Below are 22,763 nucleotides of genomic sequence, written 5' to 3'. Positions count from 1 at the left end.
AAAATAGACATTTTGGTATTTAACACAATCTTTTACAATACATTCCATTAGGGCCTTTTGAATGTATGTTTCTGTCTATTCGGACACAGAGCTCTCTGACAAGGCTGATATGAATAAGAATAACTATGATAAGGGTCAAGAGGAGGTCTAACGTCTGGGGGTGGGCTATTCAGGTCACTAGGCATGGTTTCCTGTGACAGGAAATTGTAGCATAATTTTGATTGTGAGAGTGTCTGCCATTGTCTTCATTTTGGTAGCATGTAGTGAAGGGATTGTTGATATTTTGTAGAAGGCATTTCATACTTGATACTTCAGTGACAGCTCATTATATGAATGGTATATGCATGACAGTAGGTCATAGTTTCCTTTCTTCTGATGGTGAAAATTCAGTGGTGAGTTCAATTCATTCAGATTCAATGCCAAGAGAGGACATACTGCAGTAATTTGACTTTAACCAGGACCATGGCATGCAGCATTGACTTCAATCTTGAGAGTTGGGATGTCGAATATGAGTAAGTTACATTTTGTATTTCTGTTGGAACCTTCTTTTTCCTAATGTCATTTTATGTTATGTCTTCTCAAAATGGCAGTTATTTATTTTGATATTGAAGTGTGTACTCAAACATGACATAAGTCTAGCCTACTTCTGCCAACACTACTGTATTTTTTATATTTTAAGACACATACGTATGGGTCTTCATTGAAAGGGCCATATTAAAAGTCCCATATCCTTCTATAACCATGTGAAAACATATAGCCTACAGTTGTTTTGTAGCAGTTGGGCTACGTTTAGTGCTCTAAGTAGAAATGTTGTATGATTCTTTTTGGAAGTCTGTATTGTTTATTGTTTCTTCCCTGCTGTTGTACTTGGAAACACCCCAGTTGCTCTGGGAAAGAGGCACATTCGTTTCAGTGGAGACTGAGAGTGATTCTCATAAACTCAATATATTTCTTTTAGCCTACGTTATATTTAGCTAATCCAAATTCAGGGAAAATGTATTAACTTAAACTTGCAAAAATGTACAGGAGTCTATTGACTCTTTGTCTGTACTGGTTACCCTTCACATAGGGACTTGGATGAGCGAGCCCGGGACTCACTTTGTCACCTCATCAAAGAGCCCTGCCGTCGCAGTCCTGAAACCCTGGAAATGGAGGATTTAACTGATGGCAGAGGTAGGCCTACCTATTATAACTTAGACAACTAAGATTGTACTTATATCTCTTGGAAAGGGCTGACATTGTGCTCTGAGAACAGAAATGTACATTATGTCAGTGCTTCCTCAAGATTGTAATTTGTTTCCCAGATAGACAAGCCTTCCAAACCAAGTGGTCATCTGCCACCCTGAAGGTTCTATCCTCCATGCCCAGTCGTGCTGCTGGTGAGATGACACTCAACACTAGAGACTGCACAAGGTCGTGATAGTCTCTATAGGCATTATAATGCACACACATATATACATTTACAATGTATTATGCAGAGCGACTTAACAAAGTGCTAGGTCAGAGTGAATGGCATGAACCCTAATCAACCAACAGGGTAAGTGGTAAGTACAGGGTGTCATGGATGGTTTTGGTTTTCTGTGAGAGATGGGCGATAAAATGACAGATTTCCCATGTTAATCTGAGTCATACTGGCTGTAACCTTCATCGCCCGCGCAGTGTGGAACAGTGGTACGCTCCCTTCAAGACTGTCCTCTGGACTACGTAGACGCCACACCATCTCCCAAGACTTCTTTCAGTCCTCGGGGATGACGGACCAAACTGGCGCTGTTCAGGCGGATTCAGAGGAACTCAGCCCAGAGGGTGGGCATCAATCCAAAACACGCATGCACGCACGCACGCACGCACGCACGCACACACACACACACACACACACACACACACACACACACACACACACACACACACACACTGTCCTGCTTGTCACCCACATTGTGTTACACAATACTAGGATAGACCTGTTCCCCCCCTGTCTCCAGTCTGCCCACTGGGAGTCAGTGTTGGCTGCATTAGCTGTCCTCTGAGCTCAAATCCACCAGGTAGTAGATCATTTGGTCATTTGTCATTATTTCATAATCTGCAGAAAACGAGAGCGAGCAGTTGGTGTCCACCCTCCAGAGATCATCAGTGGCTGAGCGTGCACGCAAGCTGCGAGCCATGCCACTTCATATGGCAGAAAAGAAGGCGCTCAGGTACTGCATGGGAACACTGACCAAGTGCCGAAAGGCATAATATAAAGAAAGAACCAAAATGAGTTGTTATTAATAGATTTAAGACCATTTACCGTAACTCACTTTTTGATTTCACAGGAGACTGGCGTTCAGTGATACCGAAACCTCTCTCATAAACAGAGATGTTCCTTGCTACAGTCGTCTCAAGGTGTACATTGTCAGGGTGAGTGTGACAAACATGACAGTTCTAGATACAATATGAATATTTTACCTGTACTCCTGTTTTGCACGAGTGTGTGTTTCAATTCAATCTTTATTTCAGACCCAGGTAGATCCATATCACAGTTACAATACAATAAAACATATAAATATATGTGACGGAGAGAGTCGCAGCCCCAGCCTTGAAGCCTCAAAAGTCTAGTATCTTCCCCGGACCAAAGAGATGTCTCTTTGGTCTAGTGGTTAAGATATTGGACTTTCACGCGGGAGACCCTGGTTCAAAGCCGGGTGGGGAGGTTCGGATGACCTCCGTTACATATATACAAAGATAAAAGCTAAATGTACCAAGGTCAAATGTTCAGTTTCTGACATACAGACACGTGCGCCAATGGTTCCACAGTCTAGATGAGAACCGGACAGAACTGTGTGAAGGTTCTGTTATAACAGTGATGATATCGACTCAGATGCCCTTCACATAAACCTGTAAGGTTGCGTAGTACAGCAGAGCAGGTGGGTACCCCGATACTGACAAACATCTGGCTTGCACTGGAGCTTCTCTGAGCTCTCAGCAGCAGCCTCATGCAGTCAATAGGCCACTGTGAGACGTCTGATGCTGCCTTGCCTGTAGCGACACCAAAGGTGGGCAGTATACAGTGGTGTACAAAAAGGATCTAAAGAGAGATATCTTCACAGCACATGTATGCTAAGTTTGCGACACAGCATGTTGGCTTGGGCATGCAGCTGTGTGATATGCACTTGTGCCTTATTGTGTTTGTCTATTCACAGACCTGGCAACACTGCTGGTTTAGTTGTCTGCCTTTCCTGGGCTCACTGCAGTTGTGGCATTCTCCACTTAAAAAACTCGCTGGGCGTTTTGGGACCGGCGTTGTTTCCTACTTCACCTTCCTCAGGACCATCCTGCTCTACAACGTCTTCCTCCTTGTCGTCAGCGGCCTGTTCCTGGTCATCCCTCAGGCCATCCACCCTCCTCCATCTGGCTCCAGTGACCACCCATTTACTGGCCTCGAGATCCTAACGGGCAAAGTAAGCGGGGAAGACAGGAACGCAACAGTCGATCTTGTGTAGTAGTGAAATGCAACTGGAAATGTAGACTTTCAATACACGTGCCAATTTTACTTCAGTGTCACGTTTCCTGAACCATAAAACCTTCTGCCCATGCATCGATCCAGCATCTTCTGTCAGAGTTAAATAATCTGTGTTTTGCTTGTGTCCTCCTCTATCAGGGCTACCTCTCTCAGAGTGTGATGTTCTATGGCTACTACACCAGTACAAATGAGAGTTGTAGACCTGCTGACCTCACCCCTGGTGATACTGGAGAAGACTCTGAGCAGCCCGTTTGTGACTCAATCATGGGTCGCCATTTGATGACATATAACATTCCCTTAGCCTACTTCTTCACCATTTGCATCGCTTTCTTAGTCACCTGCATCGTACTTGTCTACAGGTGTAATATCCACCCCATTATTTTATTCTGAGATAAAGAGTGCATCTTTTTTGCGTGTGTTCATCTTCAGTGTTTTTTATTTTTACTGCGTGAGTCTCATCATATTTGCATTATCGCACCTCAGCATATCCAAGTCCTTGGAGAGAAGTTACTGCGTGATCAGCTCTCATGGGAATCTGTCTCTAAAGGTGTTCTGCTCCTGGGACTTTAAAGTCAGCAAGAAGAGTTCTGTTCAACTGCAGTCTGAGAACATCAGCACCCACCTGAAGGTACACAGCCAGGCATTCCAGTGTTTCCCCAATAGAGGGTATGAGCATGCATAAAGTGAATGGCAAATCGAGTGGCAAGTCGAGTGGCAAAGTGAGTATAACGTTATTTAACATTGTTTAAAGCAATCAGATAGGACTTTACTTTTTGGATGTATGGGCTTTCAAGGCCAGAAAGTAGTTTTTGCCACTCAGTAGGCTTTCCCGCATAACTTCCTGGTACGATGATGATGTCACACGCATACCTATAGACGATGTGATCTCATGGACGCTCTGTCCAGAATGTCACATGATTTTCTCTGCTTGTAATCACTTTCATGCATTCTCAACATTTTTGATTGTGTTTTTCCTTCGTGCATAAATTATACATGATATTTTCTTTCAGAATTTGAATATAGAGCATTAGATCATTATTTGACCATACTCCCCAGTGGAGATCTGGAGAAAAGTTTTAAAAATGTTGTACATTACTTCATCTTCACTCTACATGAGCAGCATACAATGGGTTCTGTTGCATAATCACATTTCAATGGCAATAACAATTAGTTACACAAACGGACTTGGTAAATGAATGTGCAGGAAGTGAAACCTGAGATAAGGGATAAACAGGAAGCTAACTTAAAAGCTTGTCCTGTGCCTAAAAATGGCCCTGAGAGATGAAAGAGATTTGCATTTGGGATTTTAGAGCAATTTTGTGAGTGGTTACTCAACAATCAATGCTACACAGTCCCCCGTACACAGTAAAATATTCAGGGTACATTTATTTAATATTTGCTACACTCAAAAGTTCCATTAACACCGAGGATGTGAGCATGTAGAAATAATTTAACTGCCGTGCTGTAAGTGTTGCCATGAGTCATGACATTATAAACACATTTCCTGCGCCTTATGTTTGGTTCCTAGGAGCTGCTGTCTGATTTGATCTGTGGTGATGAGCAAAACAGTTGGGAACAACGACTGAGGCGCGCGACTGTGTGCCTGTTTGCATGGACCGTGTGTCTGTCCAGCATATCCCTAGCTGTCCTGGTGATCTACTTGCTCTCAGACCACCTGCACCTGGTGTGTGTGTGTGTGTGTGTGTGTGTGTGTGTGTGTGTGTGTGTGTGTGTGTGTGTGTGTGTGTGTGTGTGTGTGTGTGTGTGTGTGTGTGTGTGTGTGTGTGTGTGTGTGTGTGTGTGTGTGTGTGTGTGTGTGTGTGTGTGTGTGTGTGTGTGTGTGTGTGTGTGTGTGTGTGTGTGTGTGTGTGTGTGTGTGTGTGTGTGCGCGCGCGCGCGCGTAATATGTATTTAGAAGGATTTTTGTCACAAGAAGTGAAATATTGGTGAAATATTTAAATATTGTGAAGTGAAATATTGGTTTTCTTGACCCTCACATGCCTTAAAACCCTTAAAACCATACTGCTTTGCCCGTTGTGTTTTCACAGAAAATTATTTGTGAGGAGTGCTGTATGAACAAAGTTAAAGACAATTAAATATTGGAGCAGGCTCTGGCCCACATAACACAAGAAGGAAAACAAACTGTTCCATATGGAATCAATTATGGTTGTATATTAATTAATAGTTAGCATGACAATCATGGATTAATTGGTATTTTCTCTGTGTCTTCTCTGTGCTTTGTCATTTCCCCTCACAGCAGGGACAGAAGATGTTGGCAGTGGAAGGGACATATCTCACAGAAGTTCATGTTCTTGTCCTGTCCACTGTGGTATCAGGCATTAACCTGTTGCTCCCTGGCATCTTCAATCTGGCATCTCACATGGAAAGCTATAACTCGCCCAGTGTACACATCTATGTCTCCATCTTCAGGTGAGGAGAGAAACTACAACAACATCTCATATTGTCATTTTGAATATCAAACATATAATTTTCGGAATGTCTGAGTGAGTGTCTGTCTGTCTGTCTGTCTGTCTGTCTGTCTGTCTGTCTGTCTGTCTGAGTGTCTGAGTGTCTGTCACAGCGTTTCTCCTCAGTGGCTGGAGCAATTGATCTGAAATCGCATCACCATAAGCATATGAACACACCTGACATAACTGTGAAGCCTGTTTGTCACTTTCACAAATCATATGCTGTATATTAGCATTTTTTATGGTGTACCTATAATATCTATTCTGCATCTAGCTTGAGGCATATCTATTCTGCATCTAGCATGAGGCAACATGTTTAACCAGCTGTGTGTGTGTGTGTGTGTGTGTGTGTGTGTGTGTGTGTGTGTGTGTGTGTGTGTGTGTGTGTGTGTGTGTGTGTGTGTGTGTGTGTGTGTGTGTGTGTGTGTGTGTGTGTGTGTGTGTGTGTGTGTGTGTGTGTGTGCAGGCGGGCGGGCGGGGGGGGGGGGGGGTCGGTTGTCTGGCCCTGTTACAGATTTTGTCCAAAAATCATGCAGATCGGTACACAGTATTTCTGTAGCCATTAAACGAAACGGGTATTTCTTACATTGATGCTCCTACATATTATCATGCAAGCACCAGTTAAAGTTACTTTCCATCCCTCATATACTGTGTGCACAGTGCACATCCCATAACCCACCCACTGCACATCATTTCGGAGCTCATATCTTTGAACGGGTAAGGGCTAGTTACATGAAAACGACATAAAACCTATAGTGCAGATGAAGCAATTGCACTTACCCACTAAAAATGAAAAACTCTGCAATAGCAACAACAGTATCAAAATCAGCAGCAATTAAAACAGTCCATGTGTCACAGATCACAAGTGCAATGATCACGGTTCAAGCTCTAGTCTAGAGTTCATAATTCTCACAGCTACAGAGAAGAAACTATTCTTAAGCCTGGTGGTACTGGCCTTCATACTATGCAGCCTGTGTTTTTAGTGTTATAGCTCTGTCGTCATTCTACTGTTTAACGACCTCCAGGCTTTTCGGTGGTGATGGCTGATCTGTCAACATTGACACAAACAAGCGGAATCAGAATTGGAAACATTTCTGGCATTCGATCACTGTGTCAGTGACAGCTAGGATTCTTTTTGGTCTCTTTGAAAACAGGAACCTGCTGTTAAAGGTTGGTGTCATTGGCATCATGTGTTACCATTGGCTGGGGAGGATTGCTGCAGAACCAGTTAGCCACGGTCTCCAGGTACTGCTGGTCACAAATGGTCATAGTTAGCCCATCATTTTGAGCCCTGTAATTCTTTGCATTCCAAACATGCCACACAAGGCTATCGGTTATAAGTGTGGTTGATATTCCTGTGTGTTAATGCTGATGATGCAGTCAGTGTGAAATTATATTGAATAGCCCCTATATCGTTTGATTAGTCACCTGTGAGTCTATACTGTACTAGGTCCCATCCTTCTCTCCCTCTATACACCAAATCTGTTCTCTGAAAATGGCCCATAGCAACATGTTGTGAGCTTGTATATATCGTCTATTTTGACAGAGTTTTTGCCCCCAGATAGGTGGCTAATGTGTCATCATGGTCATCAACTCATCATCCATCTCCTTTCATTCAGTGTTGGGAGAGTTTTGTGGGACAGGAACTCTATCGCTTCCTTGTGATGGACTTCTACCTGACGGTGCTTTACACACTTTTTGGAGAGTTCCTGTGGAGGCAAGTAATAATCAGCAAGGGTTATCAATATGTTTGTACATGGACAAATGTGTCCGTGGCAAGACTTGTCCTTGTCTGTGGAACATTTTAGATTTTGTTTTTACATAACATCATAATGTTTTGATCATAAGAACCGGTTACATGTCTCCATTCCGACATGTCTCCTTTCCGACACTAACCCTATACTTAACCCTAACCCTAAACCTAACCTCTATGGAAGTGTTGCCACTGAAGTCAATGTCGGATTCGAGACATGTCGGAATGGAGAGCAGCCAATTACTGAATGTCAGTCTCCAGGTTTTCTTCAGAATATGCATGACACAATGACATTGGGAGTCATTTGTACAGTGGTTCTCAAATTATCTTATTTTCACCCGTTAGTGTTCAAATGGAACCAAATGGTCCATTTTGTACACTCAGTGTTACATACCTGTTATGGTGATTTAGGGCTAGCTCTTTATGTGTTCCTGGTAATATTATTGTCTGCTCATTTGCATATCCATGGCCATTTCCTTTTCTTTTTTTTTACCAAACAATGAAAGTTAAAGCTTGGCATTTACTGTCTTTTAAAATAAACCTAATTTGCTCACACATTGATTGCTATAACCTTGTCTCCCCCCTAGGCTAATTGTCAAAAGAGTGTTTAAAAGGAGGAAACCAGTTTTTGACATCGCTCGCAATGTTGAGGAGCTGATATATGGGCAAACACTCACTTGGTAATTACTACACACGTCTTTAGTCCTGTGACATTCTTCCTGTTATAAGCATCAAGGTGACACTCTCTGTATTCTGTCATTGCTAGGCTAGGTGTGCTGTTTTCTCCACTGCTTCCCGCTGTCCAGATCATCAGACTTGTGGTGTTGTTTTACATGAAAAAGGTTGGTGGGTCAGCAAGTACAACTTAAACGAAGAACTAGAGACTGACCGATCCTGATTTGGGTCTGGGTGACTGATCAAAATGTTTCCATTTTAGAACAACTTATTGCAAACAAATAAAATTAAACAAATAACTTTTTGGATGGATTAAAGATCTTCCTAGAATGACATGGCCAAAATGAGGAGGCCAGGTTGAACAAGGCGCCTTTCAAGACACAAGGTCGCCGTACAACAAATTGAAAACAAGGGACACATTGGCAGCATAATTGCCACTACCACCAATGTCATCAAAAAGATTAAATTATGGACAATATCAGTCAAGCTAATGTATCACTTCCAGCTCTATTCAGAAGAACAATGCATGTCTAGAATGGGGAAACGAAATTATACAGTTTCTCCTTCCCTTCAGACCAGTCTGGTGCTAAACTATCAGCCGTCCGGGAAGCCGTGGCGGTCCAGTCAAATGTCCACCGTCTTCATGTCTCTGTTGTGCTTCCCCTCCTTCCTGGGTGCCGCCACGTCGGTCATATACATCATGTGGTCGTGAGTGTTGTAATATATGTGCGTCACGTCACGCATTTCTTAGAATTTTAACTCACTCGCTTACATGCAAATGCTCATTATAGAGGCATACATAGATTCCACACAGGCTCACAACATGCTGCAAAACATGCTCATTATAGAGGCATGCATAGATTCCGGCTCACAACATGCTGCAAATAGTAACCCAACCTGACAGCATTGCAACTATAGACTGTAAAGTCCTATGTGCTAATGTAAGTCCGAAAGTGTATAAATGTTACAATTGTTACACTCTTAGAAATACATTAGCGTGCATTAACTTGAGTATCTTCTCTCGTCTGTTATTTACAGGATTAAGCCATCATCTGGCTGTGGCCCTTTCAGGAACCTGACCTCCATGTATCAGGCAGGGAAACAGTGGGCTCAGGAGCTGGAGAACACCAGCCCCAACCTGGCCTGGCTGAACTGGATCTACACCTTTCTGTTGGAACGCCCAGTGTTCATATTCCTGGCTGCTGGGGCCATTCTGTGAGTTGAGTATTAACCATTTCTACCAGAGTTACATACAGTACTTACTCCTCATTTAATTTAACTTAATGTAACATGGCCTGCCCCATAGCCTATATGGATATTCCTTTTTCTGTCTGTGTCCCTGTTATGCCCATGTATGGAGATCCCTGATGTCATCAATATGTCATTATAGTACTGAGGTCATAGACTGGCCTCCTTAGTACTAGGATTCCTTCCTATGACTGCACTAAGTAATCTAGAGTAAAAATGGATTGTGCACCTTCCTCTGTCTCATTGTTCACGTCCTCCACATTTATTTCTTCAGAATGGTGATTTTCATATATGCTCAAATCGTCGATGGTCAGAAGAGGATCGTCCGCGTTTTAAAGCAACAAATTGAGAATGTGCGTATCATATTTAATCACATACTACAGATATTGCCATTTGAACACATTTTGGTGTGCAGTACTGATATATCGGATTGTGTCTGTGTGAAATAATGTACAGGGGGGCATGGACAAAAGGTTCCTCATTACAAGACTGCAGGCCATTTATGAGGAAAGGACTGAGGAAAGGACTGGGGCCGCCTCTTCTAGATTATAACCATGATGGTGGGTATATTCACGGATACATCCCTTCTGCTGTCTTTTACGCTTGAAGGAGTAGTTCACCCCCAAAAATATCATATTTTCTATCAATTGCACAGCCCATGAAGCCTTGAATTCATGGAGATTATTTTGTTTTTGTCGCACTCCTAAACCAATAATTTGATGACCGGCGGAGTATCCTAAAAGTTTAATACTGACTCTCCTATTGACCGATGACCTGGTCATCAAATTATTGGCTCAGGAATGAGGTAAAATCTAAATGTTCAAGGCTTCATGGGGTGTACTGTCTAATGCATTTTAATTTGTTGGGTGAACTACTCGTTTAACTCTGTTATGTGTCAGAGAAATACACAATAAAATAGTGCTACATTTCATGGCAAGCAATGGCTATACCCTCCATTTAGGATTGGTTTTGTTTTTCTTTCAATATTTCTATTGATTTTTGACAATTTATATGCACATTACAAGGCAACACACACACAAAAACACAAAAATAAAATAAAAGTAAAGTAAAGACAGAATCAACAACAGTACTGCATTCAACAATTGTTTCAGCATGTACAATGAAAGATTTTAGTAGTTATGTTACTCTCCCAGACTGTACTCGTATGTGGTCACTTCCATACATTACCTTTTTCTATTCCTTTAAATGTATATCTTGCAATCGGCAACCAATCCCTTACAAAATCAGCAAGTGCTTCTTAACACATATGATGACCTCCATTTGCAATATGAACATACGTTCTTCATACCATAATTGTATATCATTTTTTTAAGCTTCCTGTATTTGTTCATGAAGTGCAATTGATCCCCAACCATTTTTGTTACTATAGTTAGGCTTGAAATGCAAATGGCCAGAAGTCTCCAGACTAGAGGACCAGTAGAATCACTATTGTATTTACATGCAACTATACATAATATCTGAAATATAATATCTAAATATTTGACTATAAAGGTTTCCTGTTTGGCCCATAAACGACTGTGAGATGGTCACCACAGGATAATGCCAACATCTCAAGGAAATTCAGCACCAGCATTTGAAATGTCTCTTCCACAAGCCATAAAGAGTGAGCAGCGTAAAGAGTAAAGGATATTGCATATAAATAAATACAGCTATTAATCTATTGGGTGTGTTTCATTAACCTGCTGAATTCCAGTTTAATAAAATTGTGTGCCAATAAAAAAGTGCAAATGCGAGTACTTTGTTCTCCATTGATTGAAAATGTATTATAGTAAATGTACCCCCATTGATTCCGGATGGGGACCCAAATGCTTTTGTAATTGATCCCTAACCATTGATTCCGGATTGATTACCCCCATTGATTCCGCATTGATTCCGGATGGGTACCCAAATGCATTTGTCATGTACATCATTGTACATGACCTTTTTATTTCCATTGTTCCACATCTTACATCACAACTATGCAATGTCTAGATGTTCTTATCACGATAGAAGATTTCTCATCAAGATTTTGGATTGGTAAGGTAGATCTAGACTGGTAGAACTTGATCTCCTCCTGACCTCAACTGTCCTCTAAACAGCCAGCAATCTCTACAATAACCAATATGACATACATGCACCAACTCACCTCTGCACCTACATGGCCCTTGCTCATGTAATGTGCGAAGGAAGCACTACTGATGAGCGTTCAGAGTCAGACCCAATTATTGAAATCCCAAATATGGAATAGACTAGCTTTCTCCATGCCACATTTAATGCCTGTCTAAGCCTCCTGGCAGTCTTAAGGTTTCCATTAGAATAGGTAACCTCTCTAACCCTGGCATCCCCCATTTTGATGCAATGTGTTGTGAGCTTGTAGATTGGCTTTCAAACAATGGCTTATATTTCTTTGTGACTCAGTGGTTAATGCAGACATGCTATCATTGTAAAATGTGTTGCACATTGGCATAGCCAATGTGGCACATTAGGAGTTCATTATGTATTTCTGGTAAAAAGAAATATTGATTATGTCTGTGGCAAATATTAAATATGAAAATGTGCATCGCAAGCTGGCATGGTGTTAACCCCTGTTTAACATGAACACATGCAAGCATTCATACATTATGTACAGTTATGCACAAAACACTAACTATGGGTCTGTGGGAATAGGAATGGCCTGTTTTTACACAGGACACTGTCCCTCAGGCCCTTGAACAAGTTCATCGGGTAAACCAGTAAACCATGCTGCAAAACAGCATAACATGTCAACATAAGACATGTCATTTAAGGTTTTCTAATGATGGCCCTTCTCAAGTTGACAGAGTCCTTATGACTCAGAACATGCCATGGGAGATCCAATCTGGCTACCCATCGTCAAACAAAAGGGAACGCCAACTCGGTCTGTCCCTCTTCCTCTGAAGCGTAGATTATCATAGGCTGTCTCGAGAGATTATGGGAGACCCATCCCACAAGTTTATAAGATGATCACAGCCTTGACTCTGTTGTTGAACAGTCTTGGACTTGGTTGATGAACTTCTCCCCTAATGGACACCAGTAAGTATCTCAGCAAATTGGTTTCCTAATTGTATTTTATTTTATTTATATACGTTTATTTGGATGGGACAACGCATATTAATGAACACCACACATAAAATGCTGTCCCAAAGGGGACTACTTGCATTTCATGTAGTGTATTTCCTTCAGTAACTAGGCTAATTTAAATTTAACATAAATATATTTAATGTCATTGTATTATGTATTATATACTAACGTTAAAGGTACTATAAATAATTATAAACTTGAAATTATTTTGTGTGGTTGATGGGGGGTTAAACGATTTTCAACGAATACCATTTCTTCCCAGCAGATAAAATAAAACCCAAGAGAGTGTACATTACTCTTCCCAAAAAACACATGGCTGGTTTGTCGAAACATTATGACCTGGTAAGTAAACAGTCCCTCTTATTCCTTCTTTCATTTCTTCATCTGTGGATGTAATTTATTTTTTAAGAAGAAATGTCCTAAAGCTGAGCAATACATTTTTTCCACACTTTACCAAGGACCACGGACTGGTTGTGAAGAAGTTGAATCCTTATATAAATGAAGGGTACCTGCAAGCTTACTTCAGAGACTGGGGGACCGTCACAGCATGCAAGGTAAATATGGAAATGACAGTTTTACTGCTGATAGTATAGTTTTGTGTTGGACTGTTTTAGTCTGTTTAGCACTTTTTATCATTTTGTACAATTCATAAGACTTTGAGAATGGCTAAAGTAAATGGCCCATAACTTTTTTTGCTTTGTTTGGATGCCTTCATTTAGATTAAAAAGAACATCTCCCCAGAGGATAAAAAGGGCATGGCCTGGGTGAGGTTTTCTTCAGCAGAAGAAGCGGATAAAGCAGACTGGGCAGGTCCTCACTACATTGGAGGCACAGAAGTAGAAGTAAAGAGAGTGGTTAGTCCAAAGGTGAGTCCCAAATCACAGGGAACATCATTTCACCTGTTATATCACTAAACCAAAGTATATGTTTTTTATCTCAAGACTGCAAGTAATGTTCTTCAAGCGTTTTCATTTTATTTTCAGGGTTGAAAAAAAGTAGGCCTATTTGTTTTAATTGTTACACCACTCCCATCTTATTCCAGATGGAGGATGATTCAGACGAGGAAACAGCCCAGGTCGCTGCTGTTCAGCGGCCAAGACGCTCCATGGGTCTTGGATATATTCTGGAAGATGCTCAATGGTTAGATGATGAGGAGCAAGAAGAATGAAGAATTTTGGGAATGGGCAAATATGGGAAAGTGTACATATTAGCAAGTATGTAGAATGATTTGTCGTGTTACCATTAGTGTTGTCTTGCACTATAATGCATTATACAGTTATGAATTGTCTATTAAAACCAATTCATGTTTGAAAATACAGTATTGAGAGAAGTGAATTTGTCATTTTCTATGTAAGTGATTGGTTTCAAGATTCAACAAGAAAGAAGTTGAGAAAGTGTATTTTCAGTTGCATAATGGTGTGGTAAAATCTAAAACAAAACGTCATTGGTTAAAGAATTGAAAAGAAGCCTATACAGTATATACCTACCTGGAATTTACATAGAGCTTTTCTGAGTTGCTTTACAAGTGTGTGGGAGGCCAGTGGGAGAGGGTAGGTAACTTTATTAGGAAAAATCTAAGGTGTATGTGCTTGTAGATTTGCTATTTTCAAATAGCCAAAGTTTAAATGGGGCTGAAGTGTATACGTAACAATTATCAAAAAAGTAACTAGTGACTATAAAGTTTTCAAATAATTGTTGTAGAGTAAAAGTACGGTATTTGCCTATATCTAGTTACTTTCCACAGTGGTGTAAAGTAGATTTACTCAAATACTGTAGGCTACCTGGGTACAATTTTGAGGATTTCTTTTTACTTTACTGGAGTATTTCCAAATTTCTAAACTTTTACTTCTATTCCACTACATCTCAGATACAAATATTGTACTTTTACTCCACTACATTTATTTGAAAACTGACTTTCTACCACTAGTGTATAATATTAATCATGATAATATTTACAGTTTTCTTGAGTCTCGGGGTGGAGCTCTGTCGGGGGGCGGGGCGGTACGTTTACGTCAGGACGTCGAGCCTGTCAGGACCAATCACAACGCTGAGCGCGTATTTCCCGGTAGTGTGAAACATCATGGCGGAGAGCGAGGACACTGTTGTCGAGTTCAAGAAGGTAGGATAGACAGCAAAAAGCTACGTTTTCACGATAATTATCCATTGTATTATGGCCAGAACGTTTATGATGACCCCCTATGTGGAGGAAGCCTTATGTAGATTAAAACTGCACGCCGCATTTAGCCTTAATGCAGTTCCCTTGAGCTATGGAAAATAAACAGGTCGTGTGGTGTGAAGACATGACAACACACACACACACACACACACACACACACACACACACACACACACACACACACACACACACACACACACACACACACACACACACACACACACACACACAAAGTTGGGAACTATTGATGCTGTGTTTTTGTCCAAAATGTAAAAAATAAATGAATTAATTCACTTTTAAAAGTCTTCAAAGTAATGTATACACGACTTGAACATGCTATAGGATAGTACATCATGTTGTTCTTGTTTATGCCCCAAAATGACTCGATATAAACATTTTGGACAACGTGGGCAATTCTACATCAATATGCCCCCTCTCCTTAGTGCTCCCTCTTCCTGTTACCATGGAGAAGTGAAGTACTCAAATACCACAATGTAGAAATTTCATACAAGTACAGCATTACATTTTTACTTGAGTTAATGATGTAACCTACAAAAGTATTGGCATCAAACCATACCACCACACAAAAGTAATCATTATGCAGAATGCCAATGGTCTATTTCACAATAATCGAATTGTATTATGCATTAATTTTTTCATCACGTTTATGTGGTATTAAGGGCTGATGTATGTGTATGTGCTGCTGAGTAGATTAACCTTTAACAATACACCATGATTTATCAGTTAATGTATGTTTTGCATCAATAGGGGCTGGGTTGAGGAAGCTAAATAGGCAAAGTAACTAAAGCTGTCCAAATAAACAGTACAACAATTGCCTCTGAGTGAGATGTATATTGTGCCGTAAGATGGTATGGTATTTGGCAGGAAGAATGTTACCACGATGGTGGTACATTATGATCCAAGAGATTACTTTAATACTTTGGCAAATGGTTAAAATGTGTCTATGATTTGCCATTGCCAAGCATTGTATGAAAGGTATCAGTTAAAATTGTGTTTCAAAACAGTTATCTTTTGTCTCTTTTTATAAAATTTGATTTCAAAATATAATACAACGTGTCGCACAGCGTTTGTGAACTTCAATAGATTTGCTATTTTCACTAGTTTGGGTCCTGGGCAAAATGTCTAATCTCTCTTTAGGGTTTTGAGCTAAAAAGTTTGGGAACCACAATCGCTGCATTAGATGTGGAGACCTGTGGTTATGAAACATACATATCTTTAGGTAGGCATTTAGTATTTAACCTTTTATGTAGCTAATGTTTCTATATGCAAATCAACTCCCTTCTTTTCTTTTTCTATTTGAAAATGGAAGCTTTTGAAATTTCCCCAAGGTCTCTGTCAATCAAATTCATAGTCTGAAATATTTATAGTGTATATTTTTATATTATTTTGTCTTCAGTTCTGCCCCTCTATATTTCCTGAAGTCATTTTAAATGGCTATTAACCAAAATGTAGTGTATTTGCATTGTGATGCCTGAAGTATTCTGTTCACTTTTAGGAAACAGTGAGTAAACTCTTGTCGACTTTCTTCAAGGAAGACAAAACTAAACGTGAGTTGGGTGTGGGTACTTTGATGCAAATGACTCGGTCATACTTTGTTGTCCATGCACTGGTGTCACCTGCCAAAACAGCAGGTCCACAAGCTCATGATGTGTAGCGATGCGAAACATTGTGAGTTTGTACATTGTCTAAATTGGATGATGCCATCATACAACAAAGTATAAAGCGGGCTTAACAAAACATGACAGTGTTTCAGGGCTATCTTTGATTCTAATGACTGCACAAATCACTCTTTTACAGTCAGTAGCGATGCTACAAAACTCATGGCAGTGATGCTGAAAATCTTTGTTGAAGGTAATGATCCTCATTTCCTTCAACTTCATATAGTCTTATTATCTATTGTAGGACTGGGCAATATATATATTGATAGTATAATACTGTGTATCGTGATATCGTCTCTGGGATTTTTAATATTGTTATATTGTGATGTAGCATAAGTGATATTTATCAGAAATTGTGTAGATATTTTCCACACAATATCATCACAATATAAATATCAAGGTATTCGATAAAAGAATACTTTGATATTTTATCTGAGATTTAATCTCTTGTCTATCTACCGGATAGATAATTTGATTTAACCCATTAAAACTCGAAAAGCATGTGTGTCATTTTAGATCTTTGCAGATATAAAAGGTCACATTTTTGTGCCGCTCTGCGAGCTTGTACATCTGCTATTTCTTAACACTTTTTGAATGATCTTGAAAGTGTGAGAACTACTGATTTAGAAGGCATTTGTAGAATTGGTCTTAATAGGTTAAACCCTTACCAGTCTGCTGTTAATTTTCAGAGCTTGCAGAGAGATCACTGAAACAAGCCAACGAGGAGGATTGTGACGTAGTGGACATAGAGCACTTTGAAAAGATCCTACCCCAGCTGGTGTGTATTCGCAATGGTTCCCAACCCTTTCTGGACCAGGGCCCACTTGAAAATGTTCTTGGCCCACCCATCTGTCTACTCATATTAATACAGCAGCCGATAGGTCAGATGGGTGGGTAACGTGCATTCTCGGAGCATGCTTATTTGATCAGTGGAACTAACCTAGAAACTTTAAGTTCCGATTTATTGGTATCACATTGAAAACTATTTTTTCAATGTTTTAAACTAAAGAAAGAAATACAGATTTTACATAAATGTTTGTGTTACATTATCATGTTTTGCCATTTATTTGGGACCCATTTTGGCTGAAATGGCGCCTCTACAAGCTCGATACGTAGATCACACACATATTACTCTGTGTGTGTGTGTTGTGTGTAAATGTTTATTAATCTTTCCAACCTTGTAGAGAATCTGTGGTTAGGATTAGGATGTTCACACTTCTGAGATGATTAATTCCAAATTTGAAGATCCTGTTAATTGACATTCGCAATTAAACCCTTTCTTGAAATAACCCCTAATTTTCAAGCTAAAGAAATGATGAATGTTGAATTACTTGTTAGGATTTAACAACCTTTCGGACCAGGAAGGACGTACTGTATGGCATACAGTGTGCCCTACTGTATTTCCTACACATATACAACAGCCTTTTGAATTTTAGTATAATTTAGATTTATTTTGTTAATTATTTTTGTCTTTTTCCCTCCTAGTTGCTGGATTTCTAAAACAACTTGGCCACAAGATGGAGCTAGAGTGCCGCATGCAGTAGGACCTCATTCCGTTTTCCTGTTGTCTGTTGTCTTATTTTTTTGTGCCTTTTAGTCCGCTGTGTACCTTAAGTCTATAACATAAATGTTGGGGCTTTGACATCACCGAGTCATTTTATTTATTTCTGACGTTTGGCTTTAAAGCAAAAAAAAAAGGCAGCAGTGTTGTCCTCAATACTTCCATGTCTCCAGCAATAAGGCCCACCTGTGCTCCTCTCTGCAACAACAGGTGCTTCCAGCATGCTCTCCGGCGCCCCTCATCAAAGCCTCCTGGAGCAGTTGGAAGCAATTAGAGTAATAAGGGGAGCAGCCAGTCCCTTAGATGATGACAAGTGCCAGGAAAAGAAGGAGTACCCCCTCCGGCCACTTTGAAGTTCCCTTTTGCTGTCCTGCGATGTTTAGTTAGAGGTGGGGGAGGTGGTGGGGGTAAAGGGAGGTGGGGTGCAGTGAGGACCTCTGGTACAGAGGGGGGGGGGGGGGGGGGGGGGGGGAGTTGAATGGAGTGTGCGAGCGTGCGTGCGTGCGCGAGTGCGCGTGTTTAGCCAAACATGGCCGCGGAGAGAGAGAGAGAGAAGGAGAGAGAGAGAGAGAGAGAGAGAGAGGGAGACCACACGCGTAGACATTCTGTTTGAAAGGAAGCATAACAAAACATATTGGAACATGGCCCACGAAGAGTAGGGTGTAATTCTGAAGGTAAATAAACAGCAGAGGCGACTAGTACGGAGGTGCTTTCTCTCCCTTTCATCACAGCAGAAGGGGAAGTTGGCGATGCGAGGGGGGTGGTGGGGGGGTGGGTTATAATGTGGGGCTTTCTTGCCCCGGCAGCCTCCTTGATGGTTTTCCACCAGCGGTGTGTGTTGGGAGAAGGCAAGCGTGTCTAAGCTCTGAGTCAGCATAGCTGTACGACACCTCACACGTATTTGTTTGTGTTGCCGACAGGGGGTGAGTCACTGTGCTTACAACTGACGCTCACCTACGTACGTACAGCTGGAACTTGAAGCAGCTTTGGGTGAGGTAGAAGCCCAGCCTCGGCTCAAGGTGCTCAAAGGGCGCGCTACCTGGGAATTTGACCCGACACCTTTTTTTTTCTTCCAGTAGGAGTCAATGCATTTGCCTTGCAGCAGACAGACTAATTACTTGTGAAACAAGCAGCTCTAACCTACAGCACATAACGTTTTTACATCCTGGGCTGTATTTTGATGGTCTTAAGTACCAGCTTTTATGCCTTAACGTAAAGGCCTGTCCATACTGTCTCCCACCACCAAACCTTACGTCGGAGAGTTTCCGACGTGCAGCTTTACGAACTGTAGTTCGGGGTAATGCTTTTTAGAAGATACGAGTGACGTCATTTTGTAGTTGAACCGGACCTTTCAGACGAAAAGTTTGGTGGTCGGAGACAGTATGGACAGGCCTTTAAGTTAAGGCATAAGAGCTGGTACTTAACACAATCAAAACAGAGCCCCCTGGCTCACAGGGTAAATGCCACAAACGCAACATCTATCGCCCATTTATTGCTAGATCGAGGCAGCCCATGGACCTCATGACTATTGATACTGGACAGTCGTGTTGTCAAGGGTCCTTTTCCATATCAGTGTCTCTAGGGCGGCTATTAAGCACAATTAAACATTTGAATGTGATGATGATGATATACAATCTGTTGAAATTGTGGTTTTGTTTGTTATAGGCTATTTGTTTCCCACATAACAAATACTTGTTTCCCACAGACCACGATGAAATACATTAATAGTGCTGTCTGCATACGGCCATTAAATTAATGCTCACTCCCATGTTTTTTATTTTTTTATTTCTGTGTTATCTCAACTTTACCTGTAGTTATCCCACCAATTCTCTTTTTCATGTAATAAAACACATTCCCACAGATTACATTCTTCATTTCTTTTTTTTCTCTCTTTTTCAAAATACGTGCTCTAGGAAGGTCTCTTAATGGAGAAGCAGTGCACTACTCTACAACTTTTCTCCTTATGCATCTTAGTGGAACAAATTACATCTGAAGGCAGTATTATTAAACATACGAAAGCAGTTAGGACAAGAATGGGGAGGGGCGTTGAAGAGAGTAATGAGTTAAAGCTTTTCTTGATCATACATTAAAGGCAGGGAGTGTCGACAGCCAGTCCAGACGCTTTGGAGAAGCTCTGCAGCAAGAGGCTTTTCCCAAGAGACATACTGACTTGTCTCCGTCCCGCTGGCTGCACTTGGATGATGTTGCGCACATGCGGGATAAGGCCCTGATCATTGCGGCAGATATCGATATGATTCATTTGATCATAATCGATACTCGTTAATTTTTATAGTGTCAGCATCCAATTCCCTGTCAGCCAGCACTTGGCCTCGCTACACGGCTATCCTAGATAATATGCATGTGACACCTTGCTCCCATAACTGCAACACCAGAACGTAACCTAAACCATGTACGCTTTTGTTGACCATGGTCCCCCAGAGCTAGGTCTAGTCCTGTTATATTTTCCTCTCTACACCAAATGTCTTCGCTGAAAATCTATGTAGGGCTTTGTGAGCTTGTAGAGCTGCTATTTTTGCCAAATGTTCACCCCGGAATGCGGACGCCAATAGGCTTTGTGTGAAGTACTTTTTCTCAGCCACAATGACCCGGTTGGAAGGGACATTTCCCCAGCAATATAAACAAATTTCATTGAATTAATTAATTTCTGTCCTCCAGAGCGTGAGGGCAGGTCTGTTAGTCAGAAAGCAGAAAGAACCCATCCGGAATCTCCCAACAGGTAAATCAACAACCTCATGCTTTTGGTTTTAGGGGCACACTACCAGTTTTTTTTGAAACGGGAACTTGGTTTGGCTCCACCCCTTTCTTATTCCACTTCCTCCAGGGTGCTTCTGTGTTTATTACTAAGTCTATTAACAGCAACACTACATGTTTAGGGTATCGGTGCTGACAGATTTTGAGATTATGTTCCAACAATAGCTAACGTGCAGTCAGTTCAATTATCATTGATCTAGCGTGCAAAATAATGTCACTTTTACCGTAGGCACTTACAACGACTCACTGTCTGCAGACGTTTACCAGAGATTTAGAGTTTGTATTTATTTACAGTTGTGCAAATGTAGGCTAGCGTTTACAGGCACTGACTGAACACAAGTGATAGGCTTTATCAATCGTTTAAAAAGAAGCCAGTGTTCTTGTCTTTAAAAGAAGCTTGTGTTCTTTGTCTATAAAAGAAACCTCACATCTTTTATCAGGGGAATTTCAAACACCTGTACCAGCAGGACAGACAGCAGAGCCAGGTGATGCAGCAGGCCTACAGGTGAGGAGGTCAAGACAGATACGTATGTTTTGTGACGTTATAAGTTATCATAAGTAGGGCTGTCACGATATGACATTTTACAAGACGATTAATTGTCACTCAAATAATTGGCGATTAACGATTGAATTGTCTATTCGTCGTTGATAATTACAATTCTGTTTGGCTTTTAGGCTTTGAAGTTGCATATGGTAGATATGACACATGACCTAAATATACAAATACATTACTGACATATTTGACAACTTAGTACTTAAAAATAACATTGATAGTGGAAATAGCCGATCTACAAGCTCACAACGCGTCGCATCGCGACGCGTTGTGAGCTTGTAGATCTGCTATTTCCACTATTTCTGACATTTTTCAACATTCACGATTATGACAAAATAATTGCGATAATGTCAAATAATCACGATTAGACGATTATGTAATAATTGTGACAGCCCTAATCACAAGGTAACCTATTCTAACAGTTGTATTGTTTGGGGGCACATTGGAATACATTCTAGAACATTGATTCTCAACCCCTTTTAGTTTTTTTGCATTAGGCCAGACCTTTACTTGATAATACCTGTATGTTGTTATCCCAGGGACCCCAATCTAAGAACGCATTTATTGTTTGACGATTTATTTTTCAGAATTAATTTACTGTCTAGGTATATAGATAACAGTTAAATGTGGCTGAAAACGGCCTTTGCACGTCCTCTATTTGTGTTACTTTATCTGTATTAAAAGGGTCTTGAAAGTATTTTTCAAATTGTCACTTGAGAAGTGTGCAGATACCCTGTATACACTTAAATAGTATGTTGGTTTTACTCACTCAGCTTTACTGCTGAGTGAGAAAACTGAGAAAACAATGTTGCACATTTTAGCTAATCATCTGGAGAGTGGGGACCCCCTCCCAAAATCATCTGGGGACCCACCACCACCCCCAACCCACAGGTATAACTGGTCTACATGGAGAATCCAGCCATACCTTCAGCCTACAGGGAGCCTACAGGAGATGCAGCTGATGCACCACAACAGGCCCACCGGCAGGTAAGGTCTAACCTGTGGGCTGGGACCCACTGGTGGGTCATGAGGATATTGCAAGTGGGCCCCCAAATAATTGGCAAACCTAGATGTTATTGATAATATAGCATTAATGTAAAAATATAATGTACAAAAAAAAAAAGATATTGTCGCTGTCGGGTGGAAACCTTGTATGTCCAAAACTGTTCCTTTTTATTATTTAAAAAAAGGAGCTAAAATAGTGAAAATAGCTGATCTACATGTGCTCTTGTAGATCTGCTATTTTGGCACTACTTATGTGCAACAATCTTGTATGACGAAGT

At 40.8% G+C, this 22,763-nt stretch overlaps 2 protein-coding genes across 2 annotated transcripts; both read left to right on the top strand.

The window, feature by feature from the left end:
• Positions 1-426: 426 nt before the first annotated feature.
• tmc6a (transmembrane channel-like 6a) lies at positions 427-9,611 on the top strand (the record flags this gene model as incomplete). Its single annotated transcript, XM_080723361.1, has 17 exons — positions 427-512; positions 1,070-1,173; positions 1,305-1,379; positions 1,660-1,803; positions 2,084-2,192; positions 2,310-2,394; positions 3,177-3,434; positions 3,635-3,855; positions 3,980-4,124; positions 5,025-5,180; positions 5,754-5,926; positions 7,119-7,209; positions 7,584-7,701; positions 8,322-8,397; positions 8,484-8,559; positions 8,967-9,100; positions 9,431-9,611. Exons 1-17 carry the CDS (start codon positions 463-465, stop codon positions 9,609-9,611), a joined length of 2,196 nt encoding a protein of 731 aa, XP_080579487.1. The 5' UTR covers positions 427-462.
• Positions 9,612-14,815: 5,204 nt separating this feature from the next.
• Positions 14,816-18,445, top strand: cenpx (centromere protein X). The gene is made up of 5 exons (XM_080724158.1): positions 14,816-14,858; positions 16,432-16,483; positions 16,734-16,787; positions 17,284-17,372; positions 18,080-18,445. Exons 1-5 carry the CDS (start codon positions 14,820-14,822, stop codon positions 18,092-18,094), a joined length of 249 nt encoding a protein of 82 aa, XP_080580284.1. The 5' UTR covers positions 14,816-14,819; the 3' UTR covers positions 18,095-18,445.
• The last annotated feature ends 4,318 nt before the right edge of the window (positions 18,446-22,763 follow it).

This window comes from Nannobrachium achirus (assembly GCF_963921795.1).
Source record: "Nannobrachium achirus genome assembly, chromosome: 4".
Taxonomy (NCBI): domain Eukaryota; kingdom Metazoa; phylum Chordata; class Actinopteri; order Myctophiformes; family Myctophidae; genus Nannobrachium; species Nannobrachium achirus.
This window is presented reverse-complemented; position numbering and strand designations above follow the sequence as displayed.

Coding starts and splice junctions, on each gene's coding strand:
- cenpx (XM_080724158.1), top strand. CDS start 14,820: ATGGCGGAGAGCGAGGACACTGTTGTCGAGTTCAAGAAG. Junction 14,859..16,431: donor CTGTTGTCGAGTTCAAGAAG/GTAGGATAGACA, acceptor GTTCACTTTTAG/GAAACAGTGAGTAAACTCTT. Junction 16,484..16,733: donor CAAGGAAGACAAAACTAAAC/GTGAGTTGGGTG, acceptor ACTCTTTTACAG/TCAGTAGCGATGCTACAAAA.